This window comes from Bombina bombina, chromosome 6 (assembly GCF_027579735.1).
Source record: "Bombina bombina isolate aBomBom1 chromosome 6, aBomBom1.pri, whole genome shotgun sequence".
Classification (NCBI taxonomy): Eukaryota; Metazoa; Chordata; class Amphibia; order Anura; family Bombinatoridae; genus Bombina; species Bombina bombina.
The window spans coordinates 772,173,253-772,198,485 of NC_069504.1; the positions used below are offsets into that span (position 1 = coordinate 772,173,253).

The 25,233-nt window shown below is 37.2% G+C and overlaps 1 protein-coding gene across 1 annotated transcript in view; it reads right to left on the reverse strand.

Annotated features, from left to right (window-relative positions):
- Positions 1 to 1,272: 1,272 nt before the first annotated feature.
- Positions 1,273 to 25,233, reverse strand: part of PTGER1 (prostaglandin E receptor 1) — a 146,132-nt gene continuing 122,171 nt past the window's right edge. The window contains exon 3 of the mRNA XM_053718074.1: positions 1,273 to 2,101. Coding sequence (XP_053574049.1) covers positions 1,859 to 2,101 — 243 coding nt within the window. The 3' untranslated portion in view covers positions 1,273 to 1,858. The remainder of the gene's footprint in view (positions 2,102 to 25,233) is intronic.

Below are 25,233 nucleotides of genomic sequence, written 5' to 3' on the forward strand. Positions count from 1 at the left end.
TCTAGACTTTATACATTTGTGGTGCTAACAACGGTTGATACAGAGCTATTTATGAAGGTAAAGGTTGGTAAATGTTGGGTGGCAGAACTCTCTTCTTTCTATCCCCCCACCTTCCACCCATTGGCACTCATTTGAGCTAAGGATATGTAAAAAAAAAATGCTTTGCTGATTTATAACTTTTGACACTTTGGATAATTGGTGGCTGCTACAATAGCTAATTATCTTTATAAACCAAAATACATACATAATATATTCACTAATTATTGTATTGTATGGCATAGTTGCCAAACTTTCCTGACATCATCCATGTCCACAGAGGTAAATGTTGAGCTTTGAAATAGTATAAATCTTAGGCAATGTTTTGCAAAATGAAATGTGGTCTGTGGTAGAAACCCTGATGTTGGAATGTGTTTGATTAGGGATTGCCCAAGAGAAAGTGCCCCAAAAGTTTTTTTTTTTCCTCCTTCCCATTCTGTATCAATTTATGAGCAGGAAAGTAAAATATAGCAGTATTAGCCTTTTGTCAAAGGATTTGTGTTCCTAAGATGCATTGCATACATTTTTGACTATGAAATGATAATTTCATGTTTTTTTGCTGTTAAAGTCTGTGATGGTGGAGCTAATGGCATATGTGCATACATTTTCCTTTTGCTCCCATTTCTTTCATTAATTCCATTCGGTACATTCTACTTAATAATAATAAATAGGTGGAGCTACATTATGTTAATTATGTGAGTTTGGCAAAGTGGGCGGAACTTTAGGGCAGGGGGTGTGGTAAAAAAAATCATGCAGGTAATTGATAGCTGCAAAGTGTCCCTGGAATTTTTTTTCAAATGTTGGCAACTATGTTTTTAGCCTATTTATCATATCATTATAATATTGTTTCTGACCTCCAGCCTTGTAAGTCCCTCTATCAATCATCTATTTTCATTCCCTATTTGTCATTTCACCCAATGCTTAGATTGTTCCTATCCTTCTGCACTTTGATATGAATATATGAACCAGTCATGCCTTCCCTTTTCCTCATTCTCCCAGGATCCTTTGCTCCCAGCCCACAGGACTGTACCATGTGCTTTTTACAGTGGGTTTTTATGAGCCCTCCCACACTGCACAGCTGCTGACTTCCTGGTGGAAATTCTTACCAATTCTGGTAAAGATAAAATGATCCCACAAACCACCTTTGGTTCACTTTCCTCCTCTATCCAGATGGCAAGTGATGTGCATAAATTAGAAGAACCAGTGACATGTGGGGCAGAATAAACACTTGTTGAATTAAATAATATTGTTACTTTAGTATATAACACCATGTTACAGATATATAAAATAATATCATGCAAAATCCACAGTTCAGTTTATATGAATCTATAATGAAGGAAGGAACCAAATGTCTCTATCAACTGAATATTTCTATCAGCCTATAATTGCACATCTATGAAGAAGGAGACCATGCTTGTGTTAGTATTAAGTCATATGTCATTATTTTTCATATGTTTATGCATCTCCTTTTGTGCATCCATTTTTCCCTTCCACGTGAATTGTAAGATCATTTTTAGTAACCCCTTGTTTGTCAGAGTGCCACGTGATATGCTATAGCCAACTCTGGCAACCAACAGAAGAAATCATTATGGGTCTTACCACAAGGTAGGTAATTTGAATATTATTCTCCCATATGTCTATAATCTTTAATGAAAGTCCATCTCTTCAGGCATGCATCGTCCATAAATAAATACTGTAAAAGGCTCTCCAGTCTTATTTCAAGGGCCCTTTTTTCTATGTTTCATAAATCAATGTCTTAATATATATGTCGATGTTTTCTCATATAAGTGCCTGATTGGAATCTCCCAGTTAGCTAAGCCCATTAGAGACGGCTGACTTCACTGCGGTCAGAACTCTGAAAGTCTCCTGGATCCCAAAGACTCAGCTTCCCTCTTTTTGCGCATGTTCTTTGTATAAAAATGCAGAGACGGTGGAGCACAGAGCATCGTAGGAGAATATACACCCAAGGATCCAGAATCTGGTTATAAGATGCCAGACGCACAGCAAACAGCAGCCAATCAGAACGAGGGAGTGGTACTCCTGTATGCAACATCATCACTGAGACCTATTAATGAAAGAAAAGTGTAAATGTCAAAAAAGAGGAGCACAAAAAAACTGACTTTTAGTAAAAAGATAATGTTCATTAAATCAATTAATTTATTGAACTTCCATTAAAATACAGGTTTACTGTGAGAGTATATATCAACCATTTTATTTGAAGTGAAATAATGTAACATTAAGCTCTTTAAGGACTAGCAAATATATTAGAATTGCATAATCAACAAATGCATAATATAAAAAAACAATACAATAACTGAAAAGAAGATTTTTTTTTTCTGACAAATGTAAAAGTCACTTCCATTTCCCTTACCCCCCTAGCAGATGATAGCCACCAGCCAATCACAAAACACACATATAGCTCTTGCACATGCTCAGTAGCAGCTGGTGCTTCAGAAAGTGTGCATGTAAAAAGGCTATGCACATTTTAATAATGAAAGTAAAATTAAAGGGTCATGATACCCAAATGTTGAAACACACTGAAAGTGATGTAGCATAGCTGTAAAAAGCTAACTAGAAAATATTACCTGAACATCTCTATGTAAAAAAGAAAGATATTTTACCTAAAAATGTATTCACACCCCATTGTAATGGAGTTTAAGCAACAAATCAATATGTCTGTCCCGGAACCTGCAAGGGAGCGAGCCTCATGCACACTCAGGTTATTTTCGTATTCAGTTTAAGGAAGTTTACTATGAAATCTCATGAGAGTTAAGTGAAATCTCATGAGATCACAGTAAAAGAGTTCATGACCTCAGAAATGCTGATGCTGATTGGCTGCAGTTAATTTTTTTATTTATTTTTTACCTGTAACTGGACAGCAGCTGAAGTATAACTTTTTACAAAGCACTTACTCTGGTGAGCTGAGGAAATTTTGAGGTAAAATATCTTCCTTTTTTACATAGCGATTCTCAGGTGATATTTTCCTGTCAGCTTTTTACAGTTATGCTCAATCACTTTCAAGTGATTTAGCATGTGAGTATTATGTTCCTTAAGTTTTGTTTTTTTAAAGCTCATGCTGTATCCTAATCATGAATTTTGATTTTGACTTTCATTTCCCTAAAGAGACAATGGGGCATATTTATATAAGTACGAGCGGACATGATACAATGTAGCGTATCATGTCCGCTGCACATCAATAAATGCCGAAAGCATACACTGTCGGCATTTATCATTGCACAAGAAGCTTGATAATTTGGCCCCTATGTACTCAAAAATGTTTTTATCACCCATAAGAAAGAGCAGCATTTAAAGGGACACTAAACCAAATTTTTTTCTTTTGTGATTCAGATAGAGCATGCAATTTTAAGCAACTTTCTAATTGACTCCCATTATCAAATTGTCTTCATTCTCTTGGTATCTTTATTTGAAATGCAAAAATGTAAGTTTAGATGCCGGCCCATTATTGGTGAACAAACTGGGTTGTTCTTGCTGATTGGTGGATAAATTCACCTACCAATAAACAAGTGCTTTCCATGGTTCTGAACAAAAAAAAATAGCTTAGATGCCTTCTTTTTCAAATAAAGAAAGCAAGAGAACAAAGAAAAATTGATAATAGATGTAAATGAGAAAGTTTCTTAAAATTGCATGCTCTATCTGAATAAAAAAAATTGGTTTCAGTGTCCCTTTAAACTTGTTGAATTGTATGTATATGTCAAAATGTGAAGGAAACGTTGTTGTTTTTTAAACATAAATTAAAACTAATATAACAGTTTCAATAGTGTAGTTCCTACTAATGTTCACTAGCAAGTAATTATCAACCAAATAGCATCGGCAGCCTATAAACATTAGTACGAAGCACGCAACTGATTCTGCTGTATTATCTTCATTGTAAAGGGACATGAAACCCACAATTTTTCTTTCATGATTCAGATAGAGCATATCATTTTCAACAACTTTCCAGTTTACTTTTATTATCAATTTTGCTTCATTCTCGTGGTATCTTTTATTAAAGGAGCAGCAATGCACTCCTGGGAGCTAGGCTAGCTGAACACATTGTTAAGCCAAGGATATTAGGTACACTGACATTCAAAATGTTGGGGTCACTTAGACATTTCCTTATTTTCCATGAAAACATACATGAAATGAGTTTGAATAGGAAATATAGTCCTTGACAAATTTAGAAATAATGAATTTAAATTAAATAATAATTGTGTCCTTGAAAATTTGCTTTTGTCAAAAAAATCCGCCCTTGTGCAGTAATTACAGCCTTGCAGACCTTTGGTATTTTAGTAGTCAATTTGTAGAGGTAATCTGAAGAGATTTCAAACCATGCTTCAAGAAGCACCTCCCACAAGTTGCATTAGCTTGATGGGCACTTCCTGAAGCACCTCCCACAAGTTGCATTAGCTTGATGGGCACTTCCTGAAGCACCTCCCACAAGTTGCATTAGCTTGATGGGCACTTCTTTCATACCATTTCATACGGGTACTATTTAATGAAGCTGCCAGTTGAGGACATGTGAGGCATCTGTTTCTCAAACTAGACACTCTAATGTATTTGTCCTCTTGCTCAGTTGTGCACCAGGGCTTCCCACTCCTTTTTCTATAAGTTAGAGTCAGAGTCAGTTTGCGCTGTTCTGTGAAGGGAGTAGTACACAGCGCTGTATGAGATCTTACATTTCTTGGCTAATTTCTTGCATGGAATAGACTTAGGGGCCGATTTATTAAGGTCCGAATGGCCCTTAATGCTGCTGTTTCTGCACGAGTCTTCCGGCTTGCCGGGAAACAGGAGTTAAGAAGCACTGGTCTTAAGACCACTGCTCCTTAACTCGTCCGCCAACTCTGAGACGGGGGACATCAATCCGCCCGATCGTATACGATCGGGTTGATTGACACCCCCTGCTAGCGAATCTGCAGGGGGCAGCATTGCACAAGCAGTTCACCAGAACTGCTTGTGTAATTCACCAGAACTGCTTGTGCAATGTTAAATACGCTGTTGGCATTTAGCGATGCAAGGCGGACATGATTCGCTATAGGGAATCATGTCCGCCCGGGGTATGATAAATCCACCCCTTAAAGAGAGGTACTGGCTGCTAGATGAACACATCTAGTTAGCCAGTCGCAAGAGACAAATGTGTGCAGGCACCAATCAGAAACTAGCTCCCATTAGTGTTGGATATGTGCATATTCTTTTTCAACAAGGGATACCAAGAGAACAAAGGACATTTAAAAATATAAGTGAATTTAAAAGTGTCTTAAAATTAAATGCTCTATCTGAATCATGCAAGTTTAATTTTGACTTTCCTATCCCTTTAATTTCTCAGAACAAGAATAGACTAACCAGTTTCAGAAGAAAGTTCTTTGTTTCTGGCCATCTTGTGCCCGTAATCAAACCCAGAAATTGCTGATGCTCCAGATACTTAACTAGTCTAATGAAGGCCAGTTTTATTGCTTCTTTAGGGCTAGATTATGAGTGGCGCTCTATTTATCGCTCCCGCTCGTGCGTTAACTTCTCTAGACGTGTGCAAAAAATCTGAACTTCGAATATCAAACACATTAACATATGGGTGACATAGACTTCAGTGGAGCACGAAAACTGGGGGGAAAAAGAACACCCTTACTCGCGCAAACCTAAATGCGTTTAACCAAGTGTGCTAACCCGACATGAAAGTTTAATAGTTCACATTCCAATGTTCTTCACATAGCAGAATAAATACATATTTCTATATATATATATATATATATATATATATATATATCATGTTTTTTTGGTAAAATATATATCTATACTTAAAAAAAATATATATATATATATATACAGTATAGATGTATACAGGAATATCTATTTAAAAATACAAAAAACATATTTCTTTATGTTAAGAACATTGGAATGTGAAATATTTACAGTAAATACATAATTTAGAAAGCAGTCGTTTTGTTAAAAAAATTACCTTTCTTCTTTTCACAGCCAGAGCATCTTCCCCCACCCGGAGATCCGCTCTTCACACATCAGCAATGACTAATCCGGCTTCCTCCAAACACGGCTTTCCCCCCAGGGGAAGTCATTGCCTGAGTCCATGCCATGATTGGAGGAAGCCGGATTAGTCATTGCTGACGTGTGAAGAGAGGATCTCCGGGTATATATACAGTATATATATGTATACATATGTATTTATGTGTTTATATGTCTGCAAATACATATATAAATACATAAATACATGTGCACACACACACACACACATATATACAGTATATATATATATATATATATATATATATATATATATACACATACAGTACATATACATATTTAGACATGTATATATATGTAACTCTATGTTAAAGCCCTTTGCAGCGCTTTTTATTCTAACACCTGAGACCTCATATCTTTGAGCCCTTATAACTTTTTTTATGCAAAATCGTTTTTAAATAGATTTTATCAGACAGTGTTATTATGAGTGTAACTACTTTTAAATGAATTTTTGATGTATTTTGTGCAACTTTTTTGACTTGTGTAACAGTCAACCAGAGCTCTAAAGTCACCACATCCCGACACACGTTAAATTCAATTGTGCTCAAGGCGAATGTGTTTACTTTCAACCACTTTTAGTCCTCGCAACAGTTAGTGCGCCGCTCGTAATCTAGCCCTTAATCAGTACAACAGTTTTTAGCTGTGCTACATAATAGCAAAAGGGTTTTCTAATGATCAATTAGCCTTTTTAAATTACTTGGATTAGCAAACACAACGTGCCATTGGAACACAGGACACATGGTTCCTGATAATGGGCCTATGTAGATATTCCATAAAAAATCAGCCGTTTCCAGCTACAATAGTCAATGACCCCAAGCTTTTAAACACCAGGGTATATATGAGCAGCCACTAATCAGCAGCTAGCTTCTAGCCTACATAAATATGCTTTTCAACAAAGAATACCAAGAGAAATCTATTTAGATAATAGAAATAAACTGGAAAGTTGTTTAAATAGTGCTAAAAAGTAAAATGATTTAAAGTCCATAAAGGGGTTAAATGCATGGTTAAAGTCTAATCCAGAATGCCAATCAAGTGAGCCAATCATGAGTGTCATATGCTGTAAGAGACAATCATGGGCCGAGTCCAGTGCAGGAGTAGAAGTGTATTGCTGATCCTGGGGGACGACGTGTATTTATTTACTATGTATTTAACTCCTCTGGACATGAAACCCAAAAATTGTATTTTATGATTCAGATAGAGAATACAATTTTAAACAACTTTCCAATTTACTTCTATTATTTAATTTGCTTCCTTCTCTTGTTATCCTTTGCTGAAAGGTTTATCTAGGAAAGCTCAAATAACCTAGGTTCTAGCTGCTGATTGGTGGATGCATATGTATATAATGATTATCATTGGCTCACCCATTTGTTCAGGTAGAAACCAGTAGTGCATTGCTGCTCCTTCAACAAATGATACCAAGAGAATGAAACAAATTAGATAATAGAAGTAAATTAGAAAGTTGTTTCAAATTGTATTGTCTATCTAAATCATGAAAGTTTTTTTGGGCTTTCATGTCCCTTTAAATGATTAATAACTAATATTAATGCACGATTATGTTCCTTTAAACAAGTATTTCTACTGTGAGTAGTTAACAGTTACAGTTAAAGGGACATTCCGGTAAACATTTAAATGCACATAGATTAATTAAATATGCACGTATCACTGTTTTATTGTTTGTATTTTTCTCTGCATGTGCATGTGAAGCATAGGTCAATATTCTCAGTTCCCCAGAATTTTAAATGCTGCAGCTGCTCAGAGTGCCAGTGGAACTTGTACCATGTCAGCAATTAAAGGGATACTAAACCCATTTTTTCTTTCCCGAATCAGATAGAGCATACAATTTTAAGCAACTTTCTAATTTACTCCTATTATCAATTTTTCTTTGTTCTCTTGCTATCTTTATTTAAAAAGCAGGAATTCAAAGCATAGGAGCCGGCCCATTTTAGGTTCAGCACCATGGATAGCGCTTGCTTATTGGTGGCCACCAATAAGCAAGCATAACCCAGGTTCTGAACCAAAAATGGGCCGGCTCCTATGCTTTACATTCCTGCGTTTCCTGAGCAAGTGCTGTGTTTAAAATGCTGGTGCACAGTGCATACTTAAATACACTTTTGAAACAACTTTAGCTTTTATTAGAAGCATTTTTGCTAAATGTATATTATAATAATATATGTACAGTATATTATTTGCTACATGTATAGTACTAAAATTCTTCTATTCAAAACTGATATGCATCTATGTAGATTCCAATTTAGGCTGAAATGTCCCTTTAACATTATAAGTTTGTGTATACTACTACAGTGGCAGTATTGTAGTAAATAGTAAGAATTTTTCACTGGGCTGAGAGAAAACGCAAAAGCTTGTCTTTTAGGGCCCGATTATCTAAACGTTGTCATCATCGCAAACTTACTTTCATTGAAAGTAACAAAGGTCTCTTGAATGAAGAATCTCAAAGAGGACAGTGTAATTTGCTTACGCTTCTTACAGTTTACATTCAATACACTTTTAAAATACTCATTTTATTGAGCACTATACTGCAATGTATGTGTCTGTCCTTCCCATTTATGTAGATTACGCCCCTTTATGAGATATACAGCTATCAAGGTAAAATGTGCCTTTGTAGACACCTGTGAAGGACCTTGTACCCCTTACAGATCTTTTTTAGAAAATGTTGCCAGAGCTGCAACCTTTAAAGGGACAGTCTAGTCAAAATTAAACTTTCATAATTCAGATAGGACATGATATTAGATATGTGCGATTCGTTTTGGATCAATTCGGAAATTCGGAAAATTCGGAAAATTCGGCGATTCGGATCGAACCGAATTTCCGAATTAAAATACTGCCGAATTTACCGAATAAATCCGAATTACTTCGGATTTATTCGGTAAATTCGGATGGCCATGGATTACACTACTATTGTACAGTATAACTCTAATCCCACCTAACACTTACCGAAATTCCGAATTTCCGAACAGAACCGAATTGAACCGAATCCAGCCGAATTTATTAGAATCCGAATTAATCCAAAACAAATCCCAACCGAATTTAATCGAATCCGAATGAATCCGAAACAAATCCCAACCGAATTGATTCAAATTTTTCCGAATTCGAATCGCTCTGAACCGAAATTCGAAAAAATCCGAATCGATCCGAACCGAACCAAATTTTTTCACCATGCACATGTCTACATGATATTTTAAACAACTTTCAAAATTACTTTTATTATTACATTTGCTTTGTTCCCTTGGTGGTATTTATGAAAAGCTAAACCTAGGTAGGCTCAAACTGATTTCTAAACCATTGAAAACCGCCTCTTAGCTCAGAGCATTCTGAAAGTTTTTCACAGTTAGACAGTACTAGTTCATGTGTGTCATATAGATAACATTGTGCTCACTCCTGTGGAGTTATTTAGGAGTCTGCACTGATTTGCTAAACTGCATGCCTGTCAAAAGCAATGAGATAAGGGGGCATTCTGCAGAGGCTTAGATACAAGGTAATCACAGAGGTAAAACATATATTAATACAGGTGGCCCTCGTTTTACAACGGTTCAATTTACACCGTTTCAGAATAACAACCTTTTTTTCCAGTCATGTGACTGCTATTGAAAAGCATTGAGAAACAGTGCATTTATTAAAATAGCCTGTAGGTGTAGCTGTCCGCTTGTGTTGCAGCAAAGCCAAGCAAGCTGAAATTAATCAGTTTAACCAGACCTGAGCTATCGAGCAGATTTCAAAGGAACAAGATCTTCCTGTCTATAAATCAGTCCAGATTGGAATGCATAGAAAGAACTGTTTGCAGAAAAATGCAAGTCAAGTCTGTGTTGTGTGATTATTTTATTAGGTTTATAATGCTGTTTAGCAAACGTTTTTCATTTAACTTAGTTTAATTATATATTCTGTGTTGTGTGATTATTGTATTAGGTTTATAATGCTGTTTAGCATTTAAATTCTTCATTTCAAAGCCTTAAAAATAATGTATTAGGTGTTATTATGACAATTTTGAGAGGGGCCTGGAACCTAACTCCCTCACTTCCCATTGACTTACATTATAAACTGGGTTTCAATTTACAACGGTTTCGATTTACAACCATTCCTTCTGGAACCTAACACGGGTGTAAACTGAGGGCTTCCTGTATATCTGTGTTAGTTATGCAAAACTGGGAAATGGGTATTAAAGGGATTAGCTATCTTTTTAAACAATAACAATTCTAGTTTAGACTGTCCCTTTAAGGGTACATATAATGTAAAATTGTTTCCCATTATTAATATGTTCCCAGTGAGCCATTGTACCTGCTAGAGTCAGCTCCTTTAACTTTGTTTTTTTTTTGTAATTTAAAATGCCTGCTTTTACTTCTGAAACCTCCACCTATACAAAAAATGTAAATACTGCAGAAATGACTACAGAACTACAATGTACACAAATGGCATAGAAATAAATTAGCATTCCAGTGGGGTGGGGGAGATTGTGACACTTGAATGGTTGCCACCTTGGCCATGTTTTCCTGGACCTGGACACTTATGAGTTATACATGCTGCAGGGTGTGCAGGTAGATACATAAATAGTGCTGCTCAGTGTCACTATTTGTGTGCTGTCCATAGTTGAAATGCATGTTCCTACCTGCACACCCTGCAGCATGTATAACTCATAAGTGTCTAGGAAAATATGACTGAGGTGGTAACCATACTTATAAGTATTACCTTACCATCTCTGTGTAAACACTTGTAAAAAAACTGGCTAGAAAATACCACCTGAACATCTCTATATGTAAAAAAAGGAAGATGCTTTAGGTCAAAATTGCTTCAGCTCACAATTTCTAAGTGCTCTGTGAAGAGTTATATTTCAGATACTGTCAGTTGCATCAACAACCAATCAGCTTCATCAGTGCTGATGTCACATGTTGCTTTACTGTGATCACATGGGATTTCACTGAAACCTTGCAAGATTTCATAGTAAACATGACTGTGCCTGCACATGCCAGATGCATCTCCCTTGCAAGTTCAGGGACTAGCATCCTGATTGGCTGTTTAAAGTCCTTTTACAATAGGATGTGGCTACTGAGGAAATTTTGAGGTAAAATATCTTCCTTTTTTTACATAGAGATGTTCAGGTGATATTTTCCAGTCAGCTTTCTACAGCTATGCTGCATCACTTTCAAGTGCTCACATTATGTTCCTTTAAATACAGTGAACTCTTATCTTCTGATTGCCTGAGTACACTGTCCCTTTAATCTCTGTTGTTTCAATAAACAGTGTAGTAAAACTAACAACATTGTAAAATTTTGTCAGCTTATTCACTGAACTAACAAGAATATTCCAGTCTACATGATTATTGGCAGAACAATTATTAAAGGGACAGTAAAGTACAAATTAAACTTCAATGGATTGGATAGAGCAGGAAAAGAACTTTCCAATGTTCTCCAATTATCAATTTTGATTAGTTCTCTTGGTATCCTTTGTTAAAGGGTAATTCTAGGTGAGCTCGGGAGTGTGCACGTGTATCTGGCCATGTGGCAGCAGTGGTTGCAACCTTGTTAATAGCAATGTTATGCATAGTTGCAAACACTGCTGTCATAGACTGCTAAAGCCATATGCAAGCTCCTCAGCTTAAGTAGTTTTACTCTTCATCAAAGGATATAATGAAAACAAAGCAAATTTGATAATATAAGTAAATTGGAAAGTTGTTTAAAATCACATGCTCTATCTGAATTTTGAAAGTTTCATTTTGACTAGACGTCCCTTTAAAAAGTGCACAGCTAAATATTCAGAGATGTTACATAGTTTTAAGAAAAGATTGTCTAAAGCAAAATGTTAAAGGGACATGACATTCAAAATTAAACCTGCATGATTTAGATAACGCATACAATTTACTTCTGTTATAAATGGAACTTGTCCTCTTTGTCTACTTGGTTGAAGTATGATACCTTTTCCTGAAAACATACTGAAGCAGGCTCAGGAGTGTGCACGTGTCTGGAACACTATATGGCAGCAGTGTGGGTTGTAATGTTATACAAACAGCCTGTAGAGGGAACATTAGAGTACTATAGCTTCAGCCACTCTATGGTACAGCTCTGTGGTAAATTAAAGGGACGTGAAACCCAAAAGTTTTATTTCATGATTCAGATACAGCCATAGTTTTTTGGCTTCCTCTCCCTTTCTCTGCCCTTTAAGCTCATCCCTTGTTCAAATCAGTCTGTATATAGTTTATGAATATTGTGTGCAGTGCAGTACTCCCACCACAGAGGGCGCTGTGGCATTAGCCTAATTGCTTACAGTATGTTTTTTTATCTGTAGTTTTCTTTATCATTTGTCACCTGTTACACCAAAGCTTAGTCATGTGAGGTAAGATGTCAGGTAAGGAGAAACCATGATATGAAATATATAATACCAGGGAGGGTAGAAGGCAAGGGATGCATAATTTGAAACATGATTTTACCCCCATGTATATACTGAGGCTTTGCATAGCAGGTGCTTAACATATTAGGCTCTTCTTGTGCTGACTGGAATTCACAAAATATGTAAAATAAATTCTAGATTTTCTGTAACATTTCTGGGTCTATTAATCTATTGCCAGCAATCACTGTAGCAGAAAAGATACAAAACATTAATAGCTACCTAATAAAATGCCACCTGCTTGTGAAACTTTCAATAGTGTCTTAGCAAAAGTAAAAGATAAAAAATAAGTCCTCAACATATCTGCATATATTGTTCCCAGTCCCAGCAGCCCCAAGACAGCAGTTAGCAGGTTAAACATGTTGAGGTAATATCACCTATTTTAGGCTGTGGGACATCTATATAAACTGGGCTTTGTGGTGCTCTGCTATACAGATGCCAAATGGTTAATAATTTAACCCTTGTTTGCTTATTTTGGTACTTGCTGTAAAGGTATAATGTTTATGCCAATCATGTGCTTGAGAGTAAAGGAAGGTGATGAAGAGCTTGATGATTTAACCTGCATAAAGAAAATGCTCTATGTTACCGCAATTTTATGTATGCACTGTTGCTTTTATATAACCATGTGTTTAACTCCTGCAAAGTGATTAAACACATAATTAAAGGGACAGTCAAGTCCCAAAAAAAACTTTCATGATTCAAATAGTGTCACGCCGCTCCCTTGCGCCACTCTGGCGGTTGCTGTCATCTATTCTCCTCTCAAACCGGATCCTTTGAACTCCTTGGCGCAAATTGGCGCCTATGTAAGTACCTGCATAACTTACATTCACTGCCCAAGTATAGGTGTTACTGTGTGTGCTCCTAGGTGCTTTATTACTTGAATTACTGGATTGCCTTATTATTGCTGAACTCTGCCTGTCTGACTACTCTGCCTGGTTTACTCCTAAACTGCTGGATTACCTTTTGTTGCTGACCTATGCCTGTTCCTAACAACTCTATTGGTTTACACCTGAACTGCTCTACTGCTGGATTGCCTTTCTGTTGCTGAACTCTGCCTGTCTCTGACCATTCTCTGCCTTAAAGGGACACTGAACCCAATTTTTTTCTTTTGTGATTCAGATAGAGCATGACATTTTAAGCAACTTTCTAATTTACTCCTATTATCAAATTTTCTTCATTCTCTTGGTATCTTTATTTGAAATGCAAGAATGTAAGTTTAGATGCCGGCTCATTTTTGGTGAACAACCTGGGTTGTCCTTGCTGATTGGTGGATAAATTCATCCACCAATAAAAAAGTGCTGTCCAGAGGTCTGAACCAAAAAAAAGCTTAGATGCCTTCTTTTTCAAATAAAGATAGCAAGAGAACGAAGAAAAAATTATAATAGGAGTAAATTAGAAAGTTGCTTAAAATTGCATGCTCTATCTGAATCACGAAAGAAAAAATTTGGGTTCAGTGTCCCTTTAATCTTATTGCCGTGAAGAACTACCCTGTCTACCGTGAGTATTGCTGTCCTCATTTCTTACACTCACTTGGTTCTGGGATATTTCCTTATCTTTCCATTTGACGCCGGGATAAGAAGACTCCTGGCCAAGTTTGGTCTGATACGAGCATTACAAATAGGGCATGTCATTTTAAACAACTTTCCAATTTACTTGTATCACCAATTTTGCTTTGTTCTTTTGGTATTCTTAGTTGAAAGCCAAACCTAGGAGGTTCATATGCTAATTTCTTAGTCCTTGAAGGCCGCCTCTGCATTTGACAGTTTTTCACCACTAGAGGGTATTAGTTCATGTGTTTAATATAGATAAAATTGAGTTCATGCACGTGAATTTACCGCGGAGTGAGCACCGATTGGGAAAAATGCAAGTCTGTCAAAAGAACTGAAATAAGGGGGCAGTCTGCAAAGGCTTAGCTACAAGGTAATCACAGAGGTAAAACGTGCATTATTATAACTGTGTTGGTTATGCAAAACTGGGGAATGGGTAATTAAGGGATTAGCTATCTTTTAAAACAACAAAAAATTCTGTTTGACTGTATTAAAGTCATTTCCAGAACACCAATGCACTGCTGGGATCTAGCTGAACACATCTGGTTAGCCATTGACAAATGACAAATGTGTGTAGCCCCCAATCAACGGCTAGCTACTAGTAGTGCAATGCTGCTAAGGATATGTACATATCCTTTTTAACAAAGGTACAGAAGAGAATAAAGTAGAAGTGAATTTAGAAATTAAATGTTCTATCTGAATCATGAACGTTTAATTTAAAATTCCATATCCCTTTAAGCAATCAGTATGGCTAAATTATACTACTAGAACTTGTTTTTTTGTGTGTTTTTTTTTTGTATGGTGGATTAGAGTGGGCCGAGCTATGGAAACCATACATGGGCCTCTACTGCAAAGTGTCCCTAGAAAAAAAAATTCTTCAAATGTTGGCAACAATGGATAGAACTTGCAATTTTAAACAACTTTTCAATTTTCTTCTATTTTTTATTTGCTTTGTTCTTTTGGTATCTTTTGTTGAAAAACACACCTAAGTAGGTTTAGAAGGAACAATGTATTAATGGGAGCCAGCTGCTGATTGGTGGCTACACATATATGCCTGTTGTCATTGGCTCACCCAGGCCCTGATGATCAAAAGTGTCGCAAGGCGGTGATTAATTACAAGGGATCCGCCAATATGTCGAGCGAGCCTGTTGAAATATCCCAAACTCCCGACATAGCTGCTAACAGGAGGCATCGCTGAGAGTCGTTTACTATATATGCCATTGGTCGGCGATGCTGGCTATAGATAACACCCAGCATCGCCGGCCATATTGGTTATGTATAGTAAACAATCCCTTAAAATATAACTGCCGTGCCTAACCACTAATCCTAATACCCCTAAACCGAAGTATTCCACGATACTAAATCGCCAAATACCGACCGCAAGTATCTATCCCATTACCCCCTATACCACCACATACCCACCGCAAGTATATATCTTGTTAAACCCTATACCGCTACATATACCCTGCAAGTACCTATCTAAACTATTAACCCCTATACCATAACATACTCACCGCAAGTACCCATCTAAACTATGAACCCCTATACCGTCACATACCTCCCTATACCGTCACATACCCAACGCAAATACCAATCTAAACTATTCTACCACCACATACCCACCGCAATTACCCTACACTATTAACCTCTAAATCACCACTAGCCCACCGCAAGTACCCTAAATTATTAACTCATAAATCGCTTCAACCCCCAACGCAAACTAACCCTCCTCTACCTAACACCTACCCCCCATCTAAACTAAACCCCCTAAGTTACTTTAAAATAAAAAAAATCTAAGTTACTGAAAATATAAAAAAAAAAAAATATTCCAAATAAAAAAACACTTCAATTTTTAGTCCCCCATTCCTCCCAGAAGGTAGCATACCTAAACAAGTTGTATCCCCAAGTGCCTCATCAAATTTCCGACAACATACTAAGAGGGCTACTTGATTCCCTTCACCCTACTTGATAGGTACCTATTTTAAGAAGTGCCGGACTGGGGTTCAATTCTGGTCCGGCGCTAAGTTCCAGGAGCCCTGCTAGAACGGCAAGGTTTTGCCGGCCCACCAGCAGTCCAAGTCACTGTGGTTAGTTCCACATATGTGGTAATTATTTACAACACTACACTGTTTATAGCAATTGCTCATTTTTTACTATCATTGATCATACCGGTATTTGATCTTCACGCACCTTTTGTGTTCCTTTTTACACGTAATTTTTTAGAGGTTTGCGGATTTTTCAATTTTTTTTTTATTTTTTCTTCTTGCACAGAGGATTGCTATTTGTTTTTGTTTTTCACCCACTATTTAACATTTTTATTTTTCTTGCACATTTCTCTTCCCACCATTGGGTATTCACATTAGTGCCCGATTCATATGTAATATGGTATAGTTGTTAACTTCTCCGGAACACGAGAGGATAACCCACTATTAGTATTGATATACTCATTTTGGATTAATTAATCGACATCTGCTTAGGTGATTTTTTATCCTTATTTTTATCCTTATAAGTTCTAATACACAAGTTGAATTTGAACTTTAAGTCTTGAAGTCTGATGCTTAATAGACTTTTTTAATGTTTTTATGTAATAATGTTTTTTATATGTGAATAAACATTGAGAGAAATATATCTTTTCATACCTTGTTGGTGGAGAAATATTTTAATACACCTTAGGATACTAGTGGTTGGTATATTAACCTGTTGTTTACCTTAGCCTGTGGCGCTCCTATACAAACAATTTACATTAGATTCCTTTCAGGACCTATTATGGGGTCTGTTTATAGTGTAGCAGGTAAACTAATCCAGGCGCTAGTTGCTCACTCTCTAATCCGCAAATACCAATCTAAACTATTAACCCTTCTACCACCACATACCCACCGCAATTACCCTACACTATTAACCTCTAAATCACCACTAGCCCACCGCAAGTACCCTAAATTATTAACTCATAAACCGCTACAACCCCCAACGCAAACTAACCCTCCTCTACCTAACACCTACTCCCCTCTAAACTAAACCCCCTAAGTTACTTTAAAATAAAAAAATCTACTGAAAATATATAAAAAAAAAATATTCAAAATAAAAAAGCACCATTATACCTTTGTTTGGGGATACCTCATGTTTGAGGGTGCAACCGTCTGGGAGGAATGGGGGACAGTTAAATTTTTAGTCCCTCATTCCTCCCAGAAGGTAGCATACCTAAACAAGTATCCCCAAGTGCCTCACCAAATTTCCGACAACATACTAAGAGGGCTACTTGATTCCCTGCACCCTACTTGATAGGTACCTATTTTAAGAAGTGCCGGACTGGGGTTCAATTCTGGTCCGGCGCTAAGTTCCAGGAGCCCTGCTAGAACGGCAAGGTTTTGCCGGCCCACCAGCAGTCGACCGCCAGCATTTAGTGCATCTCCGTGACACATCATTTTAACATTGTTAATAATTTTAGCGACATTGCTCCTATAGTTATAATGGGGAGGTTTAATATTTTGTATAGCTTATTATAGTCGGGTATTTTCAGACAGTAGGCAGTATGTGGGAGTTGGCTGGGGCGCTCCAGGGGAGTGTAGGTTAGACATTACATAAGTGTAGGAGGTATTAAGGACTTAGCTGGGCATTCCAGGGGTGTGTAGGTTAGACGTGACGTAGGTGTAGGTGGTCAGGAGGAGTTAGCTGGGCAGTGCAGGGGGAGTGTAGGATAGCTCTGATGTATGTGTAGGTGGTCGGTGGAAGGTAGTGAGTTGGTGCAGGGGGAGTGTAGGCTAGATGTGACGTAGGTACAGTCGTTCAGTGGGAGTTAGCAGGACATGCTAGTAGGAGCAGATTGTACTTTGAATCAGCCATATCAACACCAGTTGTAACAATAATATATCATCTGTTTATTGTTCTGTCTCAGAACTACTTTAGCTAAGTACAGAAATTTATTGTTCACAACTGCTGAACTTAATATAGTATTATGGCTACTTTATACCCTCCAGGAGAGTGGTAGATAGGATAAGTTTTGAATGTATCAGTGATATGTTAACATACGCTACAATTTAGAATTGAGAAACAAGGTTGTAACACTGACTTAATATACCGATTGGATAGGACAGTGTGCCTATGTTGGTAGCGTAAAGACAAGCCATACAACCACCAAGAAACTCTGTTGGGTTAACTGGCAATGATATGTAAATGAAAATACCTTACTTGTTGGAAGTTAGTGACGAGGAGAGGTGAATCAGTAGATCTGTTTGTTATAAGCAGCAGTACCTAAGAATGAGAATGCTGAGACTCACGGCCATGGCTGATGACGTCAGGAGACTGAGAGTACGATCACAGTACAGGTGAGAACAGAGATGATCAGTTGGAACAGTGCAGTCCAAAATAGGCGAAATGCTTGAGGAAATGACTGCTATGGAGCTATGAGACTACAGGCAGCTACTGAGGGCCAGAGGACAGGAATCCTGTCTTCAGATTAAGTTGGAAGGCTGAGTAGATTTTGAAGGACTAGTAGTAGGGTTGCATGTTACCTACACAAACAAATTAACAAGCAAAGTGTAAAAGTATGGGAGACTTTATAGGCATGCTGTAGAATGTAACCCCCCCTAATTAAAGGAACAGATCAGAATAACAGTGATCTGACATAATACCCCTCAAAGGAACCACTGTGTGGGTCAAGGACAAGGTCTCTCGGGATGATGGTGATGGAACAACGAAACCAACCGAGGTGCAGAAAGATTAGCAGAAGGTTCCCAAGAATCGTCTTCATGCCCATTTCCAGCCAAGTGTATCAGATATTGAAACTGTTCACAATAACGTCTAGAGTCAAGGATATTGTCAACCTCGTATTCCACTTTGGGCAGAGGAGGAGGTGATGAGTCCACCAGCTGTGATTCGGTTCCATGAGTAGAGGTGCAGGGTTTAACCATTGAGACATGAAACGTTGGATGGATCTTATAGGAAGATGGCTATTGTAGTGTAACAGTGTTTGCATTAGTGATATTGGTGATGGAAAAGGGTCAGACAAAAAGCTTACGGAGCTTCCTGCTAGGAGTCTGGAGCCTCAAGTGCTTAGTAGAAAGCCAAACCTTGTCACTATCAGAATATGATGGCGGGGGTCTATGTCTAAGGTCATAGTAATGCTTTTGACGGGCTTGAGCATCTCTGATATTCTCCTGTAGGATAGAGAAATTTTGTGAGAGCGAGTTGGTCATATCGTTGACAAGGGGACAAGAACTTTCCTGATTGGGGAGAAGATGAAAAGTGGGGTGGAAGTCATAGTTAGCAAATAAAGGGGTGAGTTTGGTGGTAGAATTAACAATATTGTTGAAAGCAAACTCTGCAAGTGGTAGTTGAGATGACAATTCATCTTGTTGGTGTGTGCAGTAACATCGTAAGTACTTTTCTAGCCACTGATTGGTTCTTTCAGTCTGACCGTTAATTTGTCGGTGATAAGCTGTACTTAGACGTTGTTGGATCTTCAAGGCTTTACATAGTTGTTTCCAGAATTTGGACGTAAATTGGGAGCCACCATCAGTTGTTAAAAAATTTGGTAACCCATGAAACTTAACAGTGTTGTTAATGAAAAGATTACTTGTTTGCTGGGCTGTGGGAAGAGTATGATAGGGGATGAAATGTGCCATTTTGGTGAAAAGGTCTACAACTACCAGTATGGTATTGTTATTGGATGAAATCCATTGCTACATCACTCCAGGGCCTATTAGAGATGGGTAATAATAGAAGTAGGCCATACGGAAGTGGTTTAGAAGTTGAGCAAACAGGACATGTTGTGCTGTACTGTCGGGTATATTTGACCATTGAGGCCACCAGAAAGTTCTCATTAATAAATGGACTGTTGTTTGGATTCCTAAATGTCCAGCAAGAGGGGAGTCATGTACAATTTGTAGAACAGTTTGTCTAAACTCTGGAGGTACATATAATTGCTGTTCGTGATAGTATATTCCGTCATTATCCTTGTGCAACATTTGCAAAGGTATGGTTACATCTGTTGCTTGTTTTTCTTTAATCTCCTTGTGCGGAGCAGTGATGACACCAAGGAAATTTTCCTTAGGAATGACAGTCTTTAGAGTATTTGACAGTGGAAGCTAGTCAGAGCGTCAGCTTTCCCATTCTTATTACCTGGTAGGTATGTGATAACATAATTAAAGCGTGAGAAATACAAACTCCATCTAACCTGGCGAGCGGATAATGTTATATTTGAAGATTTCTGTGGCCAGAGTAGATGAGTATAGATTGTGATGAGGGATATATAATTTATCTTTACATCATCTGACAGATGATGAGGTCAGAGTACTTGGGAAAGGACTTTCCTTTAGCCCCTCCAACTCACACAACCTCTTTAATCTTTTTGTAGATGTTAATCGATTTACACAAAAACTCACTATGCAAAAATATTTTGCTGAAGAAAAGCTTACAGAAACCTCTTTACTCCCCATCTTAACAGATTTAATGGAAACAAGAACTAATCCTAATTTACCAGTATATGAGCCAGAGGCACTATTGGAACACCTGAGTAGTGGTTATATACATAGCAACTTTAAAAATAAATGAAATTTCAATCCAACAATATCTAACAATACTTATATCGAAATTTTTAAGGAACTAGTGATTGAAGAACTTGAATCTATTCTAAAAAATAATAAACACAGGAATTTATTTCCTAATGAGATTAGAGCACTTGACATTTTAAATAATGACACACAGATGGTTATATGCCAAGCTGACAAGGGTGGTGGGATCGTCCTACAGAACTACTATGACTATATCAAAGAAGCTGAAAGGATCCTAGGGGATTGAGCTTATTATGTTCCTCTGGGGGACGATCCCACCACACAATATCTTAAAACCTTGACAGGCCTCATTAATTTTGCATTTCAGGAAGGAATCATATCTAAACAGAAAAAAATAATTTTTGGTTCCCAAGGAACCTAGCTATGACTTCTATTATCACCTGCCCAACATTCATAAGGATACTCTTAATCCTCCGGGCAGGCCGATAATAGCGGGCATAGGGAGCCTAAAAGACAATGTTTCTGCCTATATAGATTCCTATCTCCAAAAATATATTGTGGGGTTGGATTCTTATATTAGAGATTTCTCAGATCTTTTAAAGAAACTGGATAACTTACAAATTATAGGTGACCCAATCTGGATCACCTGTGACGTACAGGCTCTTTACTCTAATATTCCCCATGACTTTGGGATAGATGCTGTCTCCCTTTTTTTGGAGGAGGATTGGTACATCCCTCCCCTGCAAAAACTGTTTATTCTCCAACTTATACTGTTCATTCTTAAACATAATTATTTTTTATTTCAGGGTATTTTTTATTTATAGGTCAAGGGAACCGCCATGAGTACCAGGTTCGCCCCCAGCTTTGCTAACCTGTTCATGAGTCTTTTTGAACAGGAGTATATATACCACTCTAGGTTTGGGTCGAGCCTGGTATTCTATGGCAGGTTTATTGACGATCTTATTTTCATATGGAATGGCTCAAAAGAATTTGTTAACCATCTGAATAAAAATGATAGAGGACTAATTTTCACTAGTTTCATCCATCACCAAGAAATAGTTTTCTTGGACTTACATTTAAGTTTTAATAACCAGGGAGGAGTCGATAGTGCTACACATTTTAAAACAGTTGATTGTAACAGCTATTTAGAGTATTCAAGCAACCATTACCTCCCCTGGAAACAAAATGTCCCTTATGGACAGTTTAAGAGAATAAGAAGTAACTGTAGCTCTCTAACTCAATATGATGAACAAAGCCTTATTCTTAAACAAAGATTTAAAGAAAAACATTATCCATCAAGAATTATTGAGAGGGGTTATCTCCGGGCGAGAGACGAGAATAGAGAGGAATACTTCAATACCAATAAAAAGGAAACTAACTGTCCATCTAAACCTATTGAATCATCACCCAATATAACTCTAATCATGTAGTAATCCGTCAAGTTCTCAATCATTGGAGGATCCTCAAGAGGGATCCTATATTGAATGAACTAATTGGAGAGAAGCCCACTATAGTCTTTAAAAGAGCACCTAATCTTAAAAATATTTTGGCACCTAGTAGAATTGTAAATAACTAATTGACTCGCCACTTCGATTCTGTAATGCCGATCAACACACAGAGCAGTAAGTCTACTAATAATTCTAATCATAAAATTAGAAGAGGAGTTTTTAGTGTAGAATTAAAAACTGTAAAATGTGCCATCATATAGGCCATGGACAAACTTTTTTTTACATCCCATATTGACAAAAAAAGTTACCAAATTAAGGATATATTAACATGTGCATAATAATAATAAATGATATATATATATGTGTGTGTGTGTGTGTGTGTGTGTGTGTGTGTGTATATATATATATATATATATATATATATATATATATATCATTGTATAGTGCTAATACTAGAGCTTGCTCTTCTGGCTTGATTTATTGTTGGGCGATTGGCTCGCAGCGCCGGTCCTGGAGTCAAATTGTTACTGTCATCAATATGGGCAATTGAGATTATTCTGCCCTAGCAGCATTATTTAAATGCTCACGTATCTGACAGCAGTGGGACTTTAGCGCCGGTGGGGTGATCCAATAGGATCCTTGCGTGTGCCAGATGATCGTGACCTATGTATCAGATTGTCCATTTTATATATATATATATATATATATATATATATATATGTATTTACATTATTTGAACAGTTGTACCCTATGATATGCATGAGGGGAGCTTGGTTTTATTATGTTCCTGCTTATTATGACTTATGTTTACAGACACACTACTGGGAGATTGGTTCATGATACCGACCCTGGAGTCCTATCGCAGCTGCCCTGCAGGTGGGCGTTAGCTCCTTGACTACCTGATTGGTTCAAAACTTAAGATGTAAACATCGACGTATCCATCAGTGATTGGCTTTTGGGGCCGGTCTAGTGACCCAGTAGAGTGTCATTAATGTATCCGATGTCAGTTTGTTATTGTAACTCTCATAGCTAGCTACTTTTAACTTACATACATGTATTTTACTATTAATTTTGTGAATGCCCTAGTTATACGGTTGTATTTTTTCCATGATTGATTTACTATACATTTGTATAAATTGTTGTGAGATTGGTTTACACTATTGTTGCTTCTTTCCAGTAATGATAGCTACCTTAGTGGGTGTATATTATCCTGATTGCCGATCTGGCACAACCTAATAAGCTTGTTTGCTAAGATTTTTTACCGGTATATTGTTGGACACTCGCACTGATTAGTGAACCAATAGATTGCAAATAGAGATGGGTGTGTCAACACCCACTAATACGATTGGTTATTGTTTGTACTAATAGAGCAAGGTGTGGTATGAGCGATACAGCCTGATGAAACAACACTATCGCTGAGAAACGCGTTGCTGTGCTCCTGTGATATTTTAATTGTTTTTTAAAATGAAATAAAAACATTTTTTACCTACACCTTGCCTTTTTGGATCTTGGACATCTGTAACTGACATCTGAACTGCAGTTGTCTGTTTGCATTGCATTGCACATTGGCTTTGGAGAACGTTTTTCCACCTGGCCCTTCTAAGTTTCTAATGGGATTGAGTCAGCCGAGCGGCTCTGGAGCCTCGGTCTGCTGATTATTGCACTGTATGTGCAACTCGCCTTGTGAGTATATAGGTGTACTCAATATCTGTTCTGTTATCTGTACTTTCGTTATTACACTATTGGGCACTTCTTTCTTTCCTTCTATCCAGGATAATGTTTGTTGATTTACTTTCCTCATGAAGAGAGCTGCCCAACTGTCGGTTCATCAAGCAAGAAAAGATTCACCTAGTTACTTTTTTATTTAATTTTTTTATTATCATCACTTTTTGACCACCACTGGTTGGTTATTTGTGGTTTGGACTTATTTCTGAACTTTTGTTTCATTGTTAAAGAAAGACTATTATTTTATATATTTTTTCCTATTAATGATTTTATCTTTCCACTTCATTTAGAGTCGCAAATCAATCATTCAATTTTTTTATTTTCTTTATTATTTTATTATCTTATAAACTGCATTTGTTACACTTATATTTATCAATTAATTTTTGCACAGCTACACATTTCATCATAAATTTGAGATTATGGTTTAAATGTTATATTTATGCATTAGCATTTTACCATTATATTTTTAGTAGGAATTCTTTATGAATTTGTAATACACTTTTGCACTATTATTGTACACTATTAATGTACAAATTTTTTGGAATTGGCACACCCTTGTTCACCCAATCCTCTGAGGTTGATATTCTAGATTGTGATGTACCTTCAAGTAAATGACGCCAGTTGTCGAAAAAGGATTTGATTGCTAATAACTCCTTTTCTCCAACTGAATAGTGCAGTTCAGCTGAATTCATGACTCTAGAGAAAAAGACAACAGGGTGGATGGGTTCTTTGAAGGACTTTCTCTGAGATAATACCGCTCCTATAGCATAGTCGGATGAAGAATATCCCAGCACCTGCTGATGAGATGGAGGGCCTAATGCTTCTTTCTTATCGAATACATACTGGAAATCCAGATAATGTGATGGGAGATTTGTTTCTGATACCTGTAGGATGTTTAAAGGTGGATAACGGGTATTGTTGCAGAAGTTAAAACATTCCAACGGATTGATGGTTGGTGAAGCTTAAGCCAATTTATTCATAAAACAATAGGGAAAATTGGTGACGGTATTACATCTTGCTCTATTTTATGGATTGTACTGCCTGCCTGTTGTTGAATTCTGCTTTGCCCTCTGACCTACTCTTTTACTTTGCCCTTTGGTACTCTGAAAGATTGGACTACCTACCTATTGCTGAATCCTGCTTTGCCTTGTGACTTACTCTTTTGCTTTGACGATTGTTGCTCTGAAAGATTGGACTGCCTACCTATTGCTGTTACCTGCTTTGCCTAGTGATCTATCCTTTTCTTTTGCCCTCTGGTACATTTAGTGTTCGGACTTCCTTCCTGTTGCTTTATCTGTCTTGCCTTGTGGTCACCTTTCTTGTCCTGTCCCCTGAACTCAAGAAGATTCATTTTTCTTGGCCTTGTGGCTGTACCTCCTCTACCTCATTTCTTTTATCCGTTTAACGGAAGTCCTTGGATTTTTCTTTATCTTTCCACTTGACTGACCAGGATTGGTCTGATAAAGAATCCCATGGACATAACAATTCCGACATGCGCAATAATACCCCTTTTCGCTTGCGCACAACTGTTTGCATACCACTCATAAT